We start from the raw sequence: 16,228 nt of genomic DNA on the forward strand, positions 1-16,228 counted from the left end.
GGTCCCCGCCCCCCTCCTGTTTCCCCAGCCAGCAGGCCCGGGCCTCACCCATCTCCTCTGGGCTCAGACACTGGCGCTGCGCTGGGCTGTACTCGGCCGGGGGCGTGCAGGCACAGCGGTAGCCGCCGCGCGTGTTCTCACACACTCCGTTCCGGCAGTTGGACTCGTCCAGGCACTCGTCCACGTCTGCGGGGAGGAAAAGCGCCAGTGGAGGGAAATGGCCCGAAGTAGGGTGGTTGTGTGTGTCTCCCGGCCGCGGTCCCGCGGCCGCGGAGATCGCCTGCACTCACCCACGCACTCCAATAGGTTCCCGTCGTAGTAGAAGCCTTGCTTGCAATAGCACTCGTAACCCGGCTGCGTATTCACGCACTTGCCCTCCTTGCAGATCTCCGCCCCAAACAATATGCACTCGTCGATATCTGCGGAGGGACAAGCCGTGGCCGCCCGCTGGTCTTTACCTGCGGGGCGGCTCGGGCCAGCAGCTAGGGAAGTGGGGGCGGAGCTCACCGCGGGAGCCGAGCGAACTCGGCAGGAGAGAATTTTCCGGACCCGGAAGTATGCGTGCTAGGGGCGGGGCAGACGCTGAAGATGTGGGCGGGGCTTACCCCAGGGCCGGCAACAGACCTAGCGGGCACGGGCGGGGTCGGGGCGGTCCGAACCTCGGTGGGCGGAGCGGGGCTGCCCGGTGGGCGGAGCCGTGTCGGGGCTTACCACGGTGGGCTGGGATGCCGTAGTTGACAATGTTGTTGTCTTGGGTGTAGCCCTTCCCGTCTGGGCAGAGACTGTGGAACTCAGCTGCGGGGAGAGAGCGGCCGTGGGGAAGAAAGGAGGCACGACTGAGCGCGCGCGCACTAGCCGCTGGGCTCAGGTCGGAGCTCTCCGCCCATTTCCCACCGACCCAGGAATGGGCCGTCTCCCCCAGCACATTTCCAAAAATGAAGAAACTGAGACTCCTGACCTGAGCTGTAGACTGGGCAGGGATAGATCTCACAGTGGTCTCCCCAGCCAGCTCCCAGCGAACAGCAGCATTCTTGCTGGGTGACATTGGTGGCCAGTACACTGTCGCAGAACACCGTGTCATCGAAGTTAAGGTAGCACTCCTTCTTGTGGTGGGGCGGCTCCACCTCTGAGGGGAGAGGAGGGAAGCTCAGGGTCCTGCAAACAATCCTGCCAACCCACGCTCCCCACCAATCTCGTTCCTCTGCTCCCTCACCTTCCCTGGCTCTCCTCAGCCACCCTGTCAGAGCCAAGTTCCAACCTCAAAGTGGCATTCAGGACCCTCCTGCAAGGTCCAGCCCCCCTACCCCCATCCCCAGACTCTCAGGCAAAAGGGATTTCTCCTTGTTCCCCCTGATTCCAGAGGCTGGAACAAGCACCCATCTCTGAACCCAGGCCACTCACCCTCACAGCCGTGGTGGTCCTGGGTGGGCGTGAACCCCTCATCACAGATGCAAGCGTAGGAGCCCTGCAGGTTCTCACAGGCCCCGTGAGGAAGGCACAGGCCAGGGTCCTGGCTGCATTCATCTATGTCTGTGGCCAGCAAGAGAAGCAGGAAGAGTTGCTCCAAGGAAACCAGCCCCTCCTTCCCTGCGGGGTGTGCCTCCAGGGACTCACACAAGCTCAGAACCCAAACTTCCACTTTGATCTCAAAGTGCACACAACCCGATGTCCACTCGGGTCTGTCTGTGCGTGTGACTAGAGGTGAGCACATTCACTGTCTTCTGCCATTCATATGGCAGGTTTTAGGTGCCACGGCTGTCACCAGCAACAAATGGAGTCCTAACTCTTAGCCCGCATCTGGGGACTTTTGGTTTGGCCTCCTGATACATTTCAGTTTCATCCTTTATTCTAAATACTGGCACCCCCAAATCTATGTTTGGGGCACTCTCCCCTAAAAACACAACTGATTCCTCCCAGATCTCTGTGCTTTGCACACCCTGTTCTTCGGGCCTGGAATACCATGCCTGCTTCTCTCTGCATGGGGACTTTATTTATGCCTTAGGAAACCATCCTTAGGGGCGCCTGGGTGGTTCAGTGATTAAGCATCTGCCTTCAGCTCAGGTCGTGATCCCAGGGTCCTGGTATGGAGCCCCATGTCGGGGTCTCTGCTCGCCAGGGAGCCTGTTTCCTTCTCTCTCTCCACCTGCCTGTTACTTGTGATCTCTGTCAAATACATAAATAAAAATCTTTTTTGTTTAAAGATTTTATTTATGTATTTGACAGAGAGAGATCACAAGTAGGCAGCGAGGCAGGCAGAGAGAGAGGGGGAAGCAGGCTCCCCGCTGAGCAGAGAGCCCGATGTGGGCTCGATCCCAGGACCCTGGGATCATGACCTGAGCTGAAGGAAGAGGCTTTAACCCACTGAGCCACCCAGGCGCCCCAATAAATAAAAATCTTTAAAAAAAAAAAAAAAGAAACCATCTTTTTGCTCCAAGTTCTAGTTCAATAGTCCCCTCTCTGTTGCCAATTAATCACTTATGCAGACCTCTTCTGGCACCCTGTGGTAGGAATCAACTCACATGTCAGCCTCCCCTAGTGGGGGCCCTGGGTTGTCGCTCCCTACCTGGCACATAGTGCAGAAGCTGGCAAATAGCCCGTTCTCAGTAAATTGCTGTCTACCGCACATATGGCGAGCGGGCACCCAGTAGGCACCCTGTAATTACTTTCATTACTTTTGCTACTGTAGGTGAAGGAGTTGAAGGGGGAGTGAATGTGGATGGATGGATGGATGGAAAGACAGATTGACAGGGAGTCTAGATTCCTGCCATTCCCTGCCAGCCCTCCTTGGTGACTCTCAGCCAATCCCCCATACCTTGGCACTTCCTGCCGCCTACCAGCCGATGCCCTTGGGGACAGAGACATCGGTAGGAGCCATTGGTGTTGATGCAGTCACCGCCAATGCAGGCTGCGGGGAAGTCACACTCATCGATGTCTGCAGAGGGTCAGAGAGGTGGGGAACCTCAGGGGCTCACCCAGCTCAGAAAGCCTAGCCGGAGGCTGCGAAGGCTTCCCCCAGAGCCCCGGGCCGGGCCCACACCCCAGACCCGATGTTGGATCTGGAGGGGGCGCTGGACAGGGGAGTGCCTGGCTTGGAGCCCAGCCTGGGGCAGCCCTGGGGTAGAGAGGAACAGGCTAACTCCCAGCCCTCTGCCCCGCTTACCCTCGCATCGGCTCCGGTCTCTTGACAGATGGTAGCCAGAGAGGCACTGACACTGGAAGGATCCTGGTGTGTTGGTGCAGATGCCGTTGTCACACACATCCCCCGCCTCACACTCATCCACATCTGTGGGGCACAAGGGGGGTCAGAGGGCCAGCGTGGGATGGTCTCAGGCCTCTGCTACCCTTTTCCCACTAGCGCCTAAGACGTGGAGTTGAGGCTAATATTGCTTAAGGGAAGCAGAGGCCCCTCACCCCCTCCGTGCAGCACACCATGCTCTGGGGAGCGGGCCAGGTGCTGCCAGGGAGCCTGGGCCATGGCTGATTCCAAAGAGCTCAAGCCTCAATCTTCGTCGTTCTCACCAAACAAGGGCACCCTCCCCGCCCCCTCTCGCATCCTGCCCGGATCTCCCTCGCCCAGCTGCTCTCCCCTTCCCCCCACCTACCATGGCTCCCTTTCTGCCCCCAGAAATAAGCTCCTGTCTTTGTCCTTCTGGCAGAATAATGTCTTCTGCGTGCACAGTAAAGGAACTTGAATTTGGCCTTCCCCTGAGAGCATGCTTCTTTGCAGTCCTTTCTGGCAGAAGCTGGTTCTTGGCCCTTGACTCTGCCTCTGAGGTGCACCGGGCCCCCCTGCCAGCCTCCCCCTCCTCTCCTGCTGTCAGCACTCACCCCCACAGTCCCCCCTCCTCTATCCTGTTCCCCACCCTAGGACTTTTCAGCATCCAAATGGTCAGCCAGGCCCAGCCTCTGACCTTACACCCTGGATCAGTTTCTGTGACCTTCACTTTGGTGGCAGTCACTCAAAGGACGACGGCCTGGGAGCTGCCCCACCGTGGGCATCTCAGATGCTGCTGCTTTCCCACTGCCTTTGCTGCTCTCAAGGCCTCCAGCCCACCCTCTCTCCCGGGGGCCCCACGACCCCTCTCCTTCCTGCGTGCCAGTCTGGGAGGCCATGCCTGCCCCTGGCCTCCAGATCCTGGGTGCTGGCACCCACTAGGCTGAGCACCCTGGGTCACAGCCACTCCCTCTGGCCTCGGGCCCTGCCTGATCCTCAGCTGGCACCACCCTATCCCTCCTCCTCAGACTGGACTTCTGGAAAGTCCCTAGGCAGCTCCCACGCCCTTGGGCAGTCCCAACCCTCTACCGGTCATTACAAGTCCCCCACTGGACTCAGGCCCTTTATTGCTCATTGAGAAAATTAAGGGTAATCTTTACCCTCCCCAAATCATTACATCCCTTAGGGCAAGAGATGTCCCTTCTGTCTGTGGCTCCTCTCCCCGCTGCCCTTGTCATCCCCGAGCCCCCTTTCCTGGCATCTCCTCAGCCTACATCCCCAAACCCCATCGGGCAGAGCCCCAGGTCTCACTCTTCCCCACTCACCGCCTGCCTCTCCTGGCCCCCTCACACCACAGAAGCCACCCTACCAAGGTCACCAGGGACTTTCTTATCTCACCACTCAGTTCTTACTTTCCAAGGACCTCTCAGTTACGTTGGGCTCATGGTCTTCTACCCTGGTTTCTCAGCCGGGACTCCCTGAGCCTCCTTCCACACCCCCCCCCCATCTCCCACTCCTGCTCCCCTACCTTCCACTGATGTGGCTTTGCCCACAAGGCTCTGCTGAGGCTCCCCTCCCTGGGCCCACCCTCCTTGGCTGGGCAGGTGCATCCCAAGGTTCCACGGCCCCCCGCAGTCCACAGTTCCCGTGTGTGTGTGTGTGTGTGTGTGTGTGTGTGTGTCTGGCCCAAAGCTTCCAATCTGTACGGCCCACCCTCTGCCAGCATCAGCCAGCACAGCCACCCAACTGGTCCAGCATGAAACTTGGTGTCTTCCTTCTCCAATCTGCACCACCCCAGAGACCCTGTCCCAGTGAACAGCACAACCACAGTTACCCAGGCCAGAAAGTTGGAGGGTCCCTCGCTCACCCCCCTCACCCGGACATCCAGTTAATAAGCTCAGGGAATGTGCCTTAACCTTTCCCTACTCCCACGCCATCCCCAGACCATTCTGGGGCCGCTGCTCCCATCACTGTCATCACCATCTGTGCCCTGGGTCTCCAGGGGACCTCCGGCTACTCGCCACACTCAGCAGCAAGAAACTTTCCAAAACAAATGGTGACTCTTGTCACTCTTCCCCTTAAAAGCCAGACCTCCTGGGCAGGGCAGGGGGTGGGTGGGTGAGTGGGGCCCTGCCCCTCACCCTCTGGCTTACACCTTACAGTTTGCAGCACATTCTGAGCTGGTTTGCACTTCTAAGTCTGCTGATGCTGCCTTTCTTTGCTCAGCTAATTCCTACTGGCCCTTTAAGACGATTCAGGCCTGGCACCCACCTTCCAGCCAGGCCCACAGCCCTATGCTCTCCACTCCGGTCTGTGTGTAACGTTCCTAAGTTTCTCTCCTAAGTTTCTCGGAATCCCAGCCCACAGCGGGGCTACTAGCGCCCCTCCCCCTTCTTTTATGTTTCCCCCTCACACACCTTAAATTTAAGTAACGTGCTTTGCAGAAGCAAAGAAACCAGAAGCCTTGGGTCCCTAAGACCCTTCTTCCATAGAAATTCTGGTGGCCTTTCATCGGCCAGAAACGAGTGGATGGGTCCGTGACCTGAGGGGTGGATCAGCTACCTCCTGCCCCCCGTGGGACGGACGGGGTGGCCGGGTCCCCAGCTTCCACGCGTGAGTGGGTGCGGGGGCGTTGGAGGGAGGAGGGCTGGGGCTCACCCTGGCAGCTGCGGCCATCGGGCGCAGGCGCGTAGCCCTGGGCGCACGTGCAGCGGAAGGAGCCTGGGAGGTTCTCGCACCAGCCGGGCGAGCAGGGGCTGCCCTCGGCGCACTCGTTCACGTCTGCAGCGGCGAAGGCTCGCCTCGGTAGCCGCCCCACTGCACACGGCGCGGTACCGGGGTGGGGGTCTCCTCGGCCCAGGACAGGGGAGGCCCCACCGGCCAGGCGCCTCTCACAGCCATCAGCCCCACCCCTGCCCTCACCGGATCCCGAAACTGCCGGGTCGCGGGACGGCTCCCTCATGGGCCCCCGCCCATTTGCGGTCCAACCTTCCCTTCCCGCCCCGCATCCGGGACTCGGCCGCCGCCCCCGGACCCCTGCTCTCACCGCGGCAGGCCCCGCCCCCCTGGCTGCGGTAGCCGGGCTGACAGGCAATGCACTTGAAGCTCCCGGGTTTGTTCTCGCATTTGCTGTCCGGGCAGGAGCTAGGGTCTCGGCACTCGTCGATGTCTGCGGGGGGGGGGGGGGGGGGGGGTGCGGAGAAGGAGGGAGATCCGTTCGAGGACAACGTGGCGGGCCAGGCGTTCAGTGTCCTCAGCAGGGCCTCCTTCGGTTACAGATCAGCAAGCCGAACCCGGCCCTCGGGGCTCCCGCAGCCCAACCTCGGGGAGGCCCAGGCCCCTAGCCCAGGTCGAGAACAACTGAGGACCCCCTGTGGGCCTGGATGGGGCCTCCCCCACCTTCGCACACCGGCGGTCGTGAGGCCTTGAGCCGGTAGCCGGGGTAGCAGTTGCACTTGTAGTGGCCGGGGAAGTTGAGGCAGAAGCCGCCGTCGCCGCACAGGTGGGGCTTGGCGCACTCGTTCAGGTCTGCGCGGGAGGCGGGGAGCGCGAGGAGCGCACCGGGGGCGGCGGAGGCGGTTAGTCTGCGCGCCGGAGGGGAGACCCCCCATCCCCCCCCATCCCCCCATCACCCACCCCGTCCCCCCATCCCCTCTTCCCGCGCCGCCCGCGCCGCGCTCACCCACGCACGAGCGCCCCCCGGCGCCGACGTGCAGGCGGTAGCCGCGGTTGCAGTGGCAGTTGTAGGAGCCGCCGGTGTTCATGCAGACGCCCCTCCCCGCGCCGCACGGCTCCGCCTCGCACTCGTTCACGTCTGAGAAGGGCGCGCGGGCGGGGAGACGTCACAGGGGCGTTGGGACCCACGGCCGCCCCCGGGCCACCCGCCCGCCCGCGCTCACCCACGCAGTAGCGGTGCTGCGGGTGCGACCGGTAGCCCGGGTTGCAATGGCAGGAGTAGTCCGAGGGGCCCGGGACGCACTCCCCGTGGCCACAGATGTTCTGGTTCAGGCGACACTCGTCTGTCTCTGGGAGCGGTGGGGGGGAGGGAGATGGTCGATGAGGGGGCTGAGTGGGAAACACTTTCTGCCACGTTCCCCCTCCCCCCGCCCCTCCATTATCCCAATACCCCTACCAATGGGCTTTGAGACACCGCCCTCCAGTCACCTCAATATTTAAAACCCTGCATTGGTAGACACTCCCTTATCCTCTAGCCCAGTGACCCCAACACCCTTGCCTCAGGGACCTGGGCCCCCCATTCTACAATGGTTGATTTCCTCCCCCTCCCAAGGCAGGCAGGAACTCATTTCCTGGGAATCTGCTTGCCCCCTGGTTGTGCCTTAGCGGTCAGATCTAGAACGCCCTTCACCACTGTCTTTGTCACCAGTCTTGAACTCCCTGCCTCCCACCACTCCCTCCTTTAGGTCCCCAACACCCCCACCCCCACCCCAGCAGCAGCCCTGACCTGTTCTAGAGCTCCACCTCACCCTAAACAGGCAGGCTGTTCTTTTCTCCTAGAGTATCTCTCCCTGGAGCTCCTTAACACACCCCCCTCGCAGAAGCCTCCCCAGGTGCCTCTTCCCCCACCTTCCCACAGCTCCCAGGGCTGTCATCGCATTGTCCCAGCCTGGACAAGCCTCCAGGTTGGCCACCTTCCCCCTGGGTCCTCAACCCCAGAGCACATCCAGCGTCCTAGATTTCAGTCGGGCTGGTGGCTCCCTTGCAGCTTAGGGAGTCCACACAGACTGGGACTAGGACCTGGCTCCAGGTTGTGATGAGGGGTGGGGGGCAAGCTGCTGAACCATGAAGCTAAGCGCACACACTTTCACGGTTTGAAAAGGTGAAATGATACTTAGTATGTAAAACCCTCTAGTCAGTGCCTGGCACAAGGCAACTGCTCAGCCATAGCTAGCAATTATCATGATGACCCAAACCCCACAGACACTTCCCACAGCCTTTGGGATCAAACCCAAGCCTCTTAACAAGGCTCTGTGCATTGGCCCTTCCTGGGTTCAACAACACTTGGTCCGCGTGTGGTTTTCCCTCCTCCACCAGTGTTTCGTGCCCTTTGCCTGGGCTTCACTTGGAGTGTCCCTTTTCCCAACCTGCACACCCCTTCCTTCCCCACTTCGTGTTCATTTCTAACACTCTCTAAAGCCTGGCCCAGGAAGCCACCTTTCGTTGCCAGGCTACGTATTATCACAACCACCAGACTTCTTTCCTTCTCTGATTAATTTTTGTATGACATTTACGAGACATACTCGATTTTTAGTCACTAATCTGTTGCTTGTTTACTCTGCAAGAACGGAGATTTTCTGGCTTTAGTTTGCTACTGTATCCCCAGCACCTAAACTGTGCCTGGCACATAGTAGGTGCTCAATAAATATTTGTTGAATCAATGAACGAATGAATAAAGTGTCTTAAGACTGGACAGAGCTCCACAATACCCAGAATGGGGTCTCTGTTGCACACAATGGCTTCCCCAGGGCCCAGTCCAGGGCCCGGCACCCAGCAAGCCCAGGATAAGTGTTAGTGCTCAGGAACGACTGGGTGGAGATGGGTAAGGGAGGAGAAAAATGAAGCCAGGCACGTGGCTTCTCTCAGTTGTGGCCTCAGCGGGCAGGTCTTACCTGTGACCTGAGTAGGAGCGATCTCCACCGCACTGCGGGATGGCGGCAGGTCTGGCAGGAACCAGCGCACAGTGGGTGGCGAGGGCCGGGAGATCAACTCTGTAGGCAGCAGTGTACACCCATGAGGGGGTGTGGGGGATGGGAAAGGAACCCCCCTCCTGGCGCACCGGCTTCACAATCCCCTGATGGCCAGGCTGTCCACCACCCCTGGGGACAGCCCTTGAGGACTGGTCCCTGCAGTGAGCAGCTCACCCGGGTAGGGCCTGGCAGGAGACGTGGTGGCAGTCGGGTGGCTCTGGGCTGCTGACTGCTCCTCGACCAGTGGCTATGAGTAACAGCAGCATGAGCCCACTGTCGCCTTCGCTTCCCTGCCCCTCCCACCCAGGCTTTCATACTCACTGAGTCCGTGCTCACCCCTAAAAGGGAAGAAGATGGGGCATTAGTGCAGGGCTGGCGGAAGGGGGGAAGGAATTAAGACTGGGATGGGCAGTTGGTGTTTGTGGTCAGGGTCTGAGAGTCCGACGATTGTGTCTCTGGGTCAAGTGTCAAGAGTTAGATCCTGGGGTCAGGGAGTGTGTGCATCACGGGTCAGGGGAATAGGTTTAGGGTGCAATGGTTGGTCAAGGGCCTTGGATTATAGCTAGGGTCCAAGTCCTTGGGTCGGGAGTCAGAAGGCCAGATCTAAGGACACCATTTGGGCTGGTTCAATGCCCTGGTCTGGAAATCAAAGGGGTTCCAGGGCCAGATCTGGAGAGTGGTGGTCAGATTCTGCTGATCAGGGGATAGATCCTGGGGTTACAACCTTGGTTAGGGATGAGATGGCCAATTCTGGGGGCCTGTGGTTAGGTCGAGGATTAAGGGTTGGGGATTAGACTCTGGGCATCAGGAGTCAAGGGGTCAGGTGTAGGCGTTTCACATCTGTCAGGGAATGGAAAGGCTCAGGCCAGACCTCGTTCTTCCTCCGTGTCCTCAGGTGGTGGCGCCCGGCTGGGGCTCTCCGGGAGCTGCTGGGGCTTGGGTGGCCCGTCGGGGTGCAGGAAAAGGGAAAAGTCACTTTCGCCCTGAATGGTGAGGGTCTGGTGGGAAGTGAGGATGTGGTACCCCTTCCCGGCTGGACAGATCTCCTTGAAGGCAGCTGCGGCCAGAGCAAGGGGCAGAGAAGTGAGTGTTTCCCGGATGGGCGCGTGGACGGCCCCTCAGCCCCATGCGCCGCAGCTCACCAGTGCCATCGGCGGGGCAGCGCTGGCACCTTGCGCCCCAGGCCTTGCCCACGCTGCAGCAGCAGAGCTGGCGGGTGAGGCGCGTGGCCAGTGGGTGCTGGCACTGGTGCTCAGGGCTCACCAGGCGGAAACACAGGCTCTTCTCCTCTGGCTTGTCCGCTGCAGGGGGCCATGGGCGGGCATGGGCATCTGCACTTAAATGCGGCCTGTGTCCCTCCTCCCAGCTTCTTCAGACCTGGCCTCTTGGGCTCAGACAACCCTTGATCCTCATGTGGCCTCTGACCTCAGGCGACCCTGAGTTCATGTGATCGGTGAACCTGTGTCTCTCTGACCTCACATAACCCCTGAAATCTCTGTGACCACTGGCCCCACTGACCCCTGACTTGGCTGCTCTAGACTTCATCCCTCCTACCCATCAAGCCCATGATTTCATATGACCCTCACTCTATATAGTCCTTGACCCCATGTAACCTCCAACCAGATCTCCTGTGACTCCTGATCCCACTAATCCCTGATCCTATCAGCTCTGGGCCTTACTCCTCCTGCAATCAACCCTTGACCCCACTCTGACCTCTGATCCTTGCTGCTTGGAGACTTGCCTCTCCTGTCCATGCCTTGTGACCTCCCAGGGACCTGAGACCCCTCGTTCTCACCTATGCACTGTGTTCGGGAGGGGCCCAAGCTATGGCCAGGTGGGCAGACGCAGCGATAGGAGCCCGGGTTGTTGAGGCAGTCCCCATGGCGACACATGCCTGGCATCGCGCACTCGTTGATGTCTGCGGTAAGCGGAAGTGTGACCCTCTAGTGTGCGGTCCCAGGGTGACAGCCAGCTTCTCCAAGAACCTCACCCACCTTGGGGCCTCCCCCAGTGACAAGGGGCTTCAGACTCTACTGGTGGGCCATACCCTGGCAGTGGGTGCTGTTGAGTCTCTTGTAGCCCTGGGGGCAGTCAGTGCCCACCTCCCCACGTAGAGGTCCTGGTTTTTGCACCCCTGTGTCTGCAGAGAGAGGACAGCATGGCAGAGGAGGACACTGGTGGGGGGGTCCCGTGGGGAGTGAAAGGAGGGCACAGCGGGGGAGCACAGCGGGAGGCTGCAGGGAATCTGGTGCGCAGTGAGAGGCTCAGGCCTGGCGGGTCTGACCCCTGCAGGGGAGGAAGGGGTGGGCGTGGGTCCAGCCTGCGGTGGCGCGAACCCCTGGGCCCCAGCACTCACACTGCAGCTGGGGGCACTTATGGCACTTGCTCTGGCCCCAGGCGGTGCCGATGCTCCCGCAGCAGTCTTCCTGCTTGGTGAGGCCCGGGAGGGGATTGCTGCCGCACTAGGGGAAGTTGGGATGGGGGGATCACAGAGCGCCCAGCCCCACCTGGGCCTTCCTTCCTCCTAGGGGCCTTTTCCTCCCCTGTCAGCCCACGGACCCCTGTTTTGCACAATCCCCCTTGGAATGGGGATAGGGCAACCCTGAGACCCAAGGGCCGGTCCAGCTGTGGATTCACTCACGGGCTGCTTGGGCAGTGTGTCCTGGAAGCAGCGGCCCAGGGGCTTCTGGGTGGGTGGCCGGGGGTGCTGGGGCTTGGGGTGCGGCAGCAGGTGCTGCGAGGGGGCGGGGCCCTCAGCATTCGGCCCCTCGATGCGGTGCACTTGGACGGATGCCTCGGGCGGATGGTGGACGCGCACGTTCACCACGGGGGGCGGGGCCTGCACTGGGGGCGGGGCAGGGTGGCTTCAGGGCTGCCCCCGACCACAGGTAGTCCTGCAGGTTGGGGGATGGGAGTGGGCGGGGCTCCTCGAGGTCCCGCCGCCCAAGTGCCCGCCCACTTCGGCCTCCCCGGGTCTGCCTCGTGGTCCGGTACCTTCTGCTGAGATCTGTCCCGGCCCGAGGGGCACCAGGAAGGCTGCATGCTGGGCAGGGGGCCCCTCCCCGGGCCCGGGCGGATCCGCGATCACCTGGACCGCGTAGATGGCGTGCTTGCTGGCCACAGACTCGCTCTCTGGAGCCAGGGGCGACAGCGCGCCTGTGGACAGGGTCGCGGCCCGGCCCAGCCCAGGGCCTGAGCCGCCGGTGCCCCCGCCAGCTCCTCCAGCGGGCACCTGGCAGAAGCGGCCGGTGAAGTCCGGGGGACACAGGCACTGGTTTCTGGAGGAGCACTGGCCACCGTTCATGCAGGGCAGAGGGCACACCACTGAGGAGGGGACGTGCATCAGGGACCAGGCCCAGTCCCCACACACATCCTGTCTCTTTCCCTCCTCCTTACTTCCTTGCCACCCACTGACTCTGTCCCCCTTGGGAAGCTCGGTTTTGGAACCCGCAGAAGCTGATCTCTAGGTCCTCCAACAGCCTTCTAACCATGTAGGCTTCTGGAGTCTGAAGTCCTGGACTTAAAATCCTCGCTCAAAGGCCATGTGGTGGCTTGTGGCACTTTGCTCCCGCTCCCTGTGCCTCAGTGTTCCCGTCTGTAGGGATGTTTGTCGTGTCTATTGAATGAGGTGATGCCTGTACAGATAGTTAGCACAGTGCCTGGCCCACGGAGGGTGTTTAATAAGTAGTATTGAATGATGATGGTGATCACGGTGCCGGAACAGCCGTTTTCTCCTCTGGCTTTCCCCTCCAGACTCTCCTGGGAATATGATCTCTATCTGGCACTTTCACCTCTTCCAAATTCCCTCCCATTCAGACCTCAGCCCTCTCTGAGCTCTCCCCTTGCCCCCAATCTCCCTTTGTCCGGCCAACCTGGGCTCACACCTCACCACTATCAGCGATGCCCTTGGGCACCTCAACCCTGGGGAGATGTGCCTCATGCTTCCCTCACTCCTCCTCATACGATGGACTACCACCGGGAAATCCCTGACTGCCTAGATCATTCTACTGAGCCTCAGAGGCCCCATCTCTCCCGGTCCCACTCTACCCAGTTCTGGCCTCTGTACAGTCTCATGAATCCACCTCCCCTCCTCCTCATGCCCTCTGCCCCTCCCGTGCCTTGAGCCTTGCCACCAATGCTCCTTGCTGGCTTCCTGCCTGTCCACAGCCCAGCACCCCCAGAGAAACCCGCCTCCGGCAAAGCCCTGGCATGTCACACCCCTGCCTGCTGCTTGCTTCCCTGCCCAAACATTTAAGGCTCTCCATGGCCCAGAATGAATCTTCTATAAGCCGATGCCCCTCTGCTCCTTCCACGCACACGCTGCACCCTCGCGCTCCTCTCCCTGCTCCCCCAGCTCTGCCCCATCTCCTGCCTCCATGGTTTTATTCATGCCTTCCCCTCCCCTTCAGGGCCTTGTCCCTCCACCTCTCCACATTCAAATAGTTCCAGCCTCAGCTTCTCCTCCAGGAAGGGAGCCTTTCCTTGCCTTACACTTGACTTGTTATATTTATGTCTGTCTCCCACACTGCAAAGGGTGATTTGGAGGGGCTGTGTCTGCCTCGGTTCTGGGATCCAGAGGAGGTTCGGGGGCATAAATGAAGGAGTGACTGAGAGGCTGGGACCTATGTCTTTCTGTGACACGCACTCACAACCCACATCCAGCCTTGGGGCCCTGAGCTCACACACCAGACCCAGCCTCTCTCCTACCTGCCCCCTCCCCCCACCCAGCTGCCCTCACTTCCCAGAAGGGAAAGGTGGGGATGATGCTCTTCTGGACACCTGCACGGCCTCAGAGGGACAACCCACAGCATGGCCACCAGGGCCTGGGGAATAGCGTCCCAGGCCAGCTCATCCTGCCAGGACTCTCAGCGCAGGAGGGGTGTGTCCCGGGCTGGGGGAGGCAGGATCCTCTCCTTCCTGCTTCCCAGTGAGTCACCCATAGCGGTGAGGGTGACCTCTCAATGACACCCGCCCACTGTGGCCTGGGCACCGAGCCTGGGGATGTGGGCAACACAGATGGAGACAGCAGCCTGGGCAGGATGGCCAGGGGGTCTGGGAGGCTGGGCCCACATACACTCACATGCATGGTCATTTTCTTTCTCTCTCTCTTTCTCATACACACACACACACATTCATTCTGGCACCAACACAAGCTCACAGAAACACTCCCATAGTGACTGGAGACATGCACCCAAGACAACACAAAGAAACATGTAATTAATCAGAGAGTGTCACTGTAAAGCCCATGCATGTACACAAGCGTGCGCGCACACACACACACACACACACACACATCTCATGAGAACTAAGAACCACATCAGGGAGGTTCCTCAGGTCTGTGAGTTGGTATGTGAGTAGGAATGTGTAAGAGGGGCCGTCTTGCTGGTGCCATCCTGGGCCCAGCCTAATTACCCTGTCCAGGAGGGTAATTACTGCCAGGACACCTCCCCCAGCCTGGCCCACAGGGCCCTAGCGGGAGGCAAGCCGGACTCCAGGCCTAGCTCTTTGAAGAGAGATGCTGGGGAAGGGGTAGGTTCCAAGTGGAACTGGGGAGTCATGAGGGCTTGTTGGGGAGGGGAGACTCTGAGGCAGAGCTCTTGAGAGCTTATGGGGAAGGCAAAGAAGGGACAGCAGGATAAAGAGGGACTGAGGACCCAAACCAGCCCCCGCCTCCAGGCCTGCACTCCTCTCTAGGCCTAAGCATCTCTTCCTCCCAGAACTTGCCAATATCTAACCTCTTCACCCCCCCCCACCCCCCCACCCCCCCCCCCCCCCCCGCCCTGGCCTTGGCTCCTCCTGAAGCATGCAGGTGTCTACCCCTGGCAGTCCCTGCTGTAGACATTTTGAAAGGACTTTTCCTATTTCTTCCAGCAAATCTGTTTCTTAGGGGAATATCTACTCCTTCTCTTTGACCTCCGGGCCCCAGCTGACATCCTGCAAAAGCCCCTGTGTGCTGAACCTGATTCCCTCTCAGAACCCAGAGACTTCCCAGAGGCCTGTGTCATCCGGGACCCCAGCAGGACCCCACATCTGAGGCCTCAACCCTAATGCAAAGCGGTGAAGCTCTGGTCCACGTAGCCCTGCCGCTGCTGCCTGCCCCAGGACTCCAGCCTCCCAAGCCCCTCGGGTCCCTGGAGCCCCAGGAGCCCCAGGCCCCCAGAGCTCAGCTTTCTGCACTCCCCCGGCCCCCCAGCGTCCTATACCCTACTCCGCCCTGTCTCCCCTATTTGTCGGGGTTTCTGCCTTCCCGCTCCCCCGGCCCGTGCCCCCGGCCCTCACCCACGCGGAAGCCGGAGCCCGTGAGCGTATCGGTGCTGTGGCCGTTCTCTCCGATGAGCGTCATGTTGGAGCCCTGCTGACAACTGTCCCGACACTGGCCCTTGAGACAGGTCCGCTTGCAGATCACCGGCGCAAAGACCACCTTGAAGCGCTCGCGGGCCAGCGCCCCGCCCCCGCCGGCGCCCCGCTCGCCCGCCGGCCCCCCCTCGGCCCCGCCGCCCGGGCCCAGCGGCAGCAGCAGCAGCAGCAGCGCCAGCAGCCCCGCCGCCCCCGCCCCGCGCATCTCAGGGGCCAGGCCGCCAGCAGCCCCGCGGGGCCCGGGCATCCGGGGCCGCAGGACCCGGGGGGTGCGCCCGGGCCGGGGCTATGGTCGCGGCGCCCGGGCGCGGGGAGGGGGGAGGAGTTGGGGTAGCAAGCCGGGAGCCCCGGGAGAGGGGAGAGAGGGCAGCAGGGGAAAGGAACGGAGGAGGCGCGCAGGGAGGGGACGGCAGGCGCGGGCGGGGGGCCCGCTGCAAGGCAAAGAGATGGAGGCTGGACTGCGGGGAGCCCAGAAACTTCCAGAGCCCCGGGAAGGAGCCCCGCCACGAGCCGGGGCCGGGGATTGGGGCGGGGGGACGCCTGCGAAGGCCCCAAACTGAGGCGGCCGCGCGGAGGCCGAGCGAGTTGAGGCGGAGAGGAGGAGCGAGGGGAGAGGAAGGCCGGGCGGCCGGCCCGCTCCGCGCCTCCCCCGGCCGGGCTGGGCTCCCGCGGCCGCCGGGAAGCAGGGAGCGCGCGGGGCGGACGCAGGGAGAAGTGAGCAGTTGTTTTCCCTGGCTGCGGCGCGGCGGCGGCGGCGAGGGGGGCTGGGACGCTGGCCCCGGGCCAGGGAGACAGTTTTTTTTTTTTTTTTTTTTCCTGTTTCAAGCGTCGCCGCGGCCGCCCGGAGGAGCGAGGGCGTGCGGGCGGGCGGAGGCCGGGGGCGGTCCCCGCCCCAGATGCCCGCCCCGCCGGAACCCGCCGCTGCCGCCGCCGCGCTGGGCGCTTTCCAGGG

The 16,228-nt window shown here is 61.5% G+C and overlaps 1 protein-coding gene across 5 annotated transcripts in view; it reads right to left on the reverse strand.

Annotated features, from left to right (window-relative positions):
• LTBP3 (latent transforming growth factor beta binding protein 3) overlaps nt 1-15,997 on the reverse strand; it is a 17,651-nt gene extending 1,654 nt beyond the window's left edge. For 2 of the 5 annotated variants that reach the window (XM_059147155.1, XM_059147130.1), the window contains exons 1-23: nt 15,199-15,996; nt 11,914-12,243; nt 11,561-11,763; nt 11,276-11,381; nt 10,967-11,059; nt 10,715-10,837; nt 10,062-10,220; nt 9,791-9,976; nt 9,241-9,257; nt 9,094-9,166; nt 8,842-8,940; nt 7,114-7,239; nt 6,897-7,028; nt 6,614-6,742; nt 6,261-6,383; nt 5,873-5,995; nt 3,161-3,283; nt 2,813-2,932; nt 1,402-1,530; nt 959-1,126; nt 712-795; nt 291-419; nt 49-186 (exon numbers count right to left, since the gene is read on the reverse strand). In XM_059147155.1, coding sequence (XP_059003138.1) covers nt 49-186; nt 291-419; nt 712-795; nt 959-1,126; nt 1,402-1,530; nt 2,813-2,932; nt 3,161-3,283; nt 5,873-5,995; nt 6,261-6,383; nt 6,614-6,742; nt 6,897-7,028; nt 7,114-7,239; nt 8,842-8,940; nt 9,094-9,166; nt 9,241-9,257; nt 9,791-9,976; nt 10,062-10,220; nt 10,715-10,837; nt 10,967-11,059; nt 11,276-11,381; nt 11,561-11,763; nt 11,914-12,243; nt 15,199-15,523 — 3,238 coding nt within the window. In that variant the 5' untranslated portion in view covers nt 15,524-15,996. Of the gene's footprint in view, nt 1-48; nt 187-290; nt 420-711; nt 796-958; nt 1,127-1,401; nt 1,531-2,812; nt 2,933-3,160; nt 3,284-5,872; nt 5,996-6,260; nt 6,384-6,613; nt 6,743-6,896; nt 7,029-7,113; nt 7,240-8,841; nt 8,941-9,093; nt 9,168-9,240; nt 9,258-9,789; nt 9,977-10,061; nt 10,221-10,714; nt 10,838-10,966; nt 11,060-11,275; nt 11,382-11,560; nt 11,764-11,913; nt 12,244-15,198 lie in introns of all 5 variants that reach the window. The other 3 variants (XM_059147141.1, XM_059147161.1, XM_059147149.1) reach the window with 3 other exon arrangements.
• Nucleotides 15,998-16,228: the final 231 nt, after the last annotated feature.

Source organism: Mustela lutreola, chromosome 1, assembly GCF_030435805.1.
Source record: "Mustela lutreola isolate mMusLut2 chromosome 1, mMusLut2.pri, whole genome shotgun sequence".
Taxonomy (NCBI): domain Eukaryota; kingdom Metazoa; phylum Chordata; class Mammalia; order Carnivora; family Mustelidae; genus Mustela; species Mustela lutreola.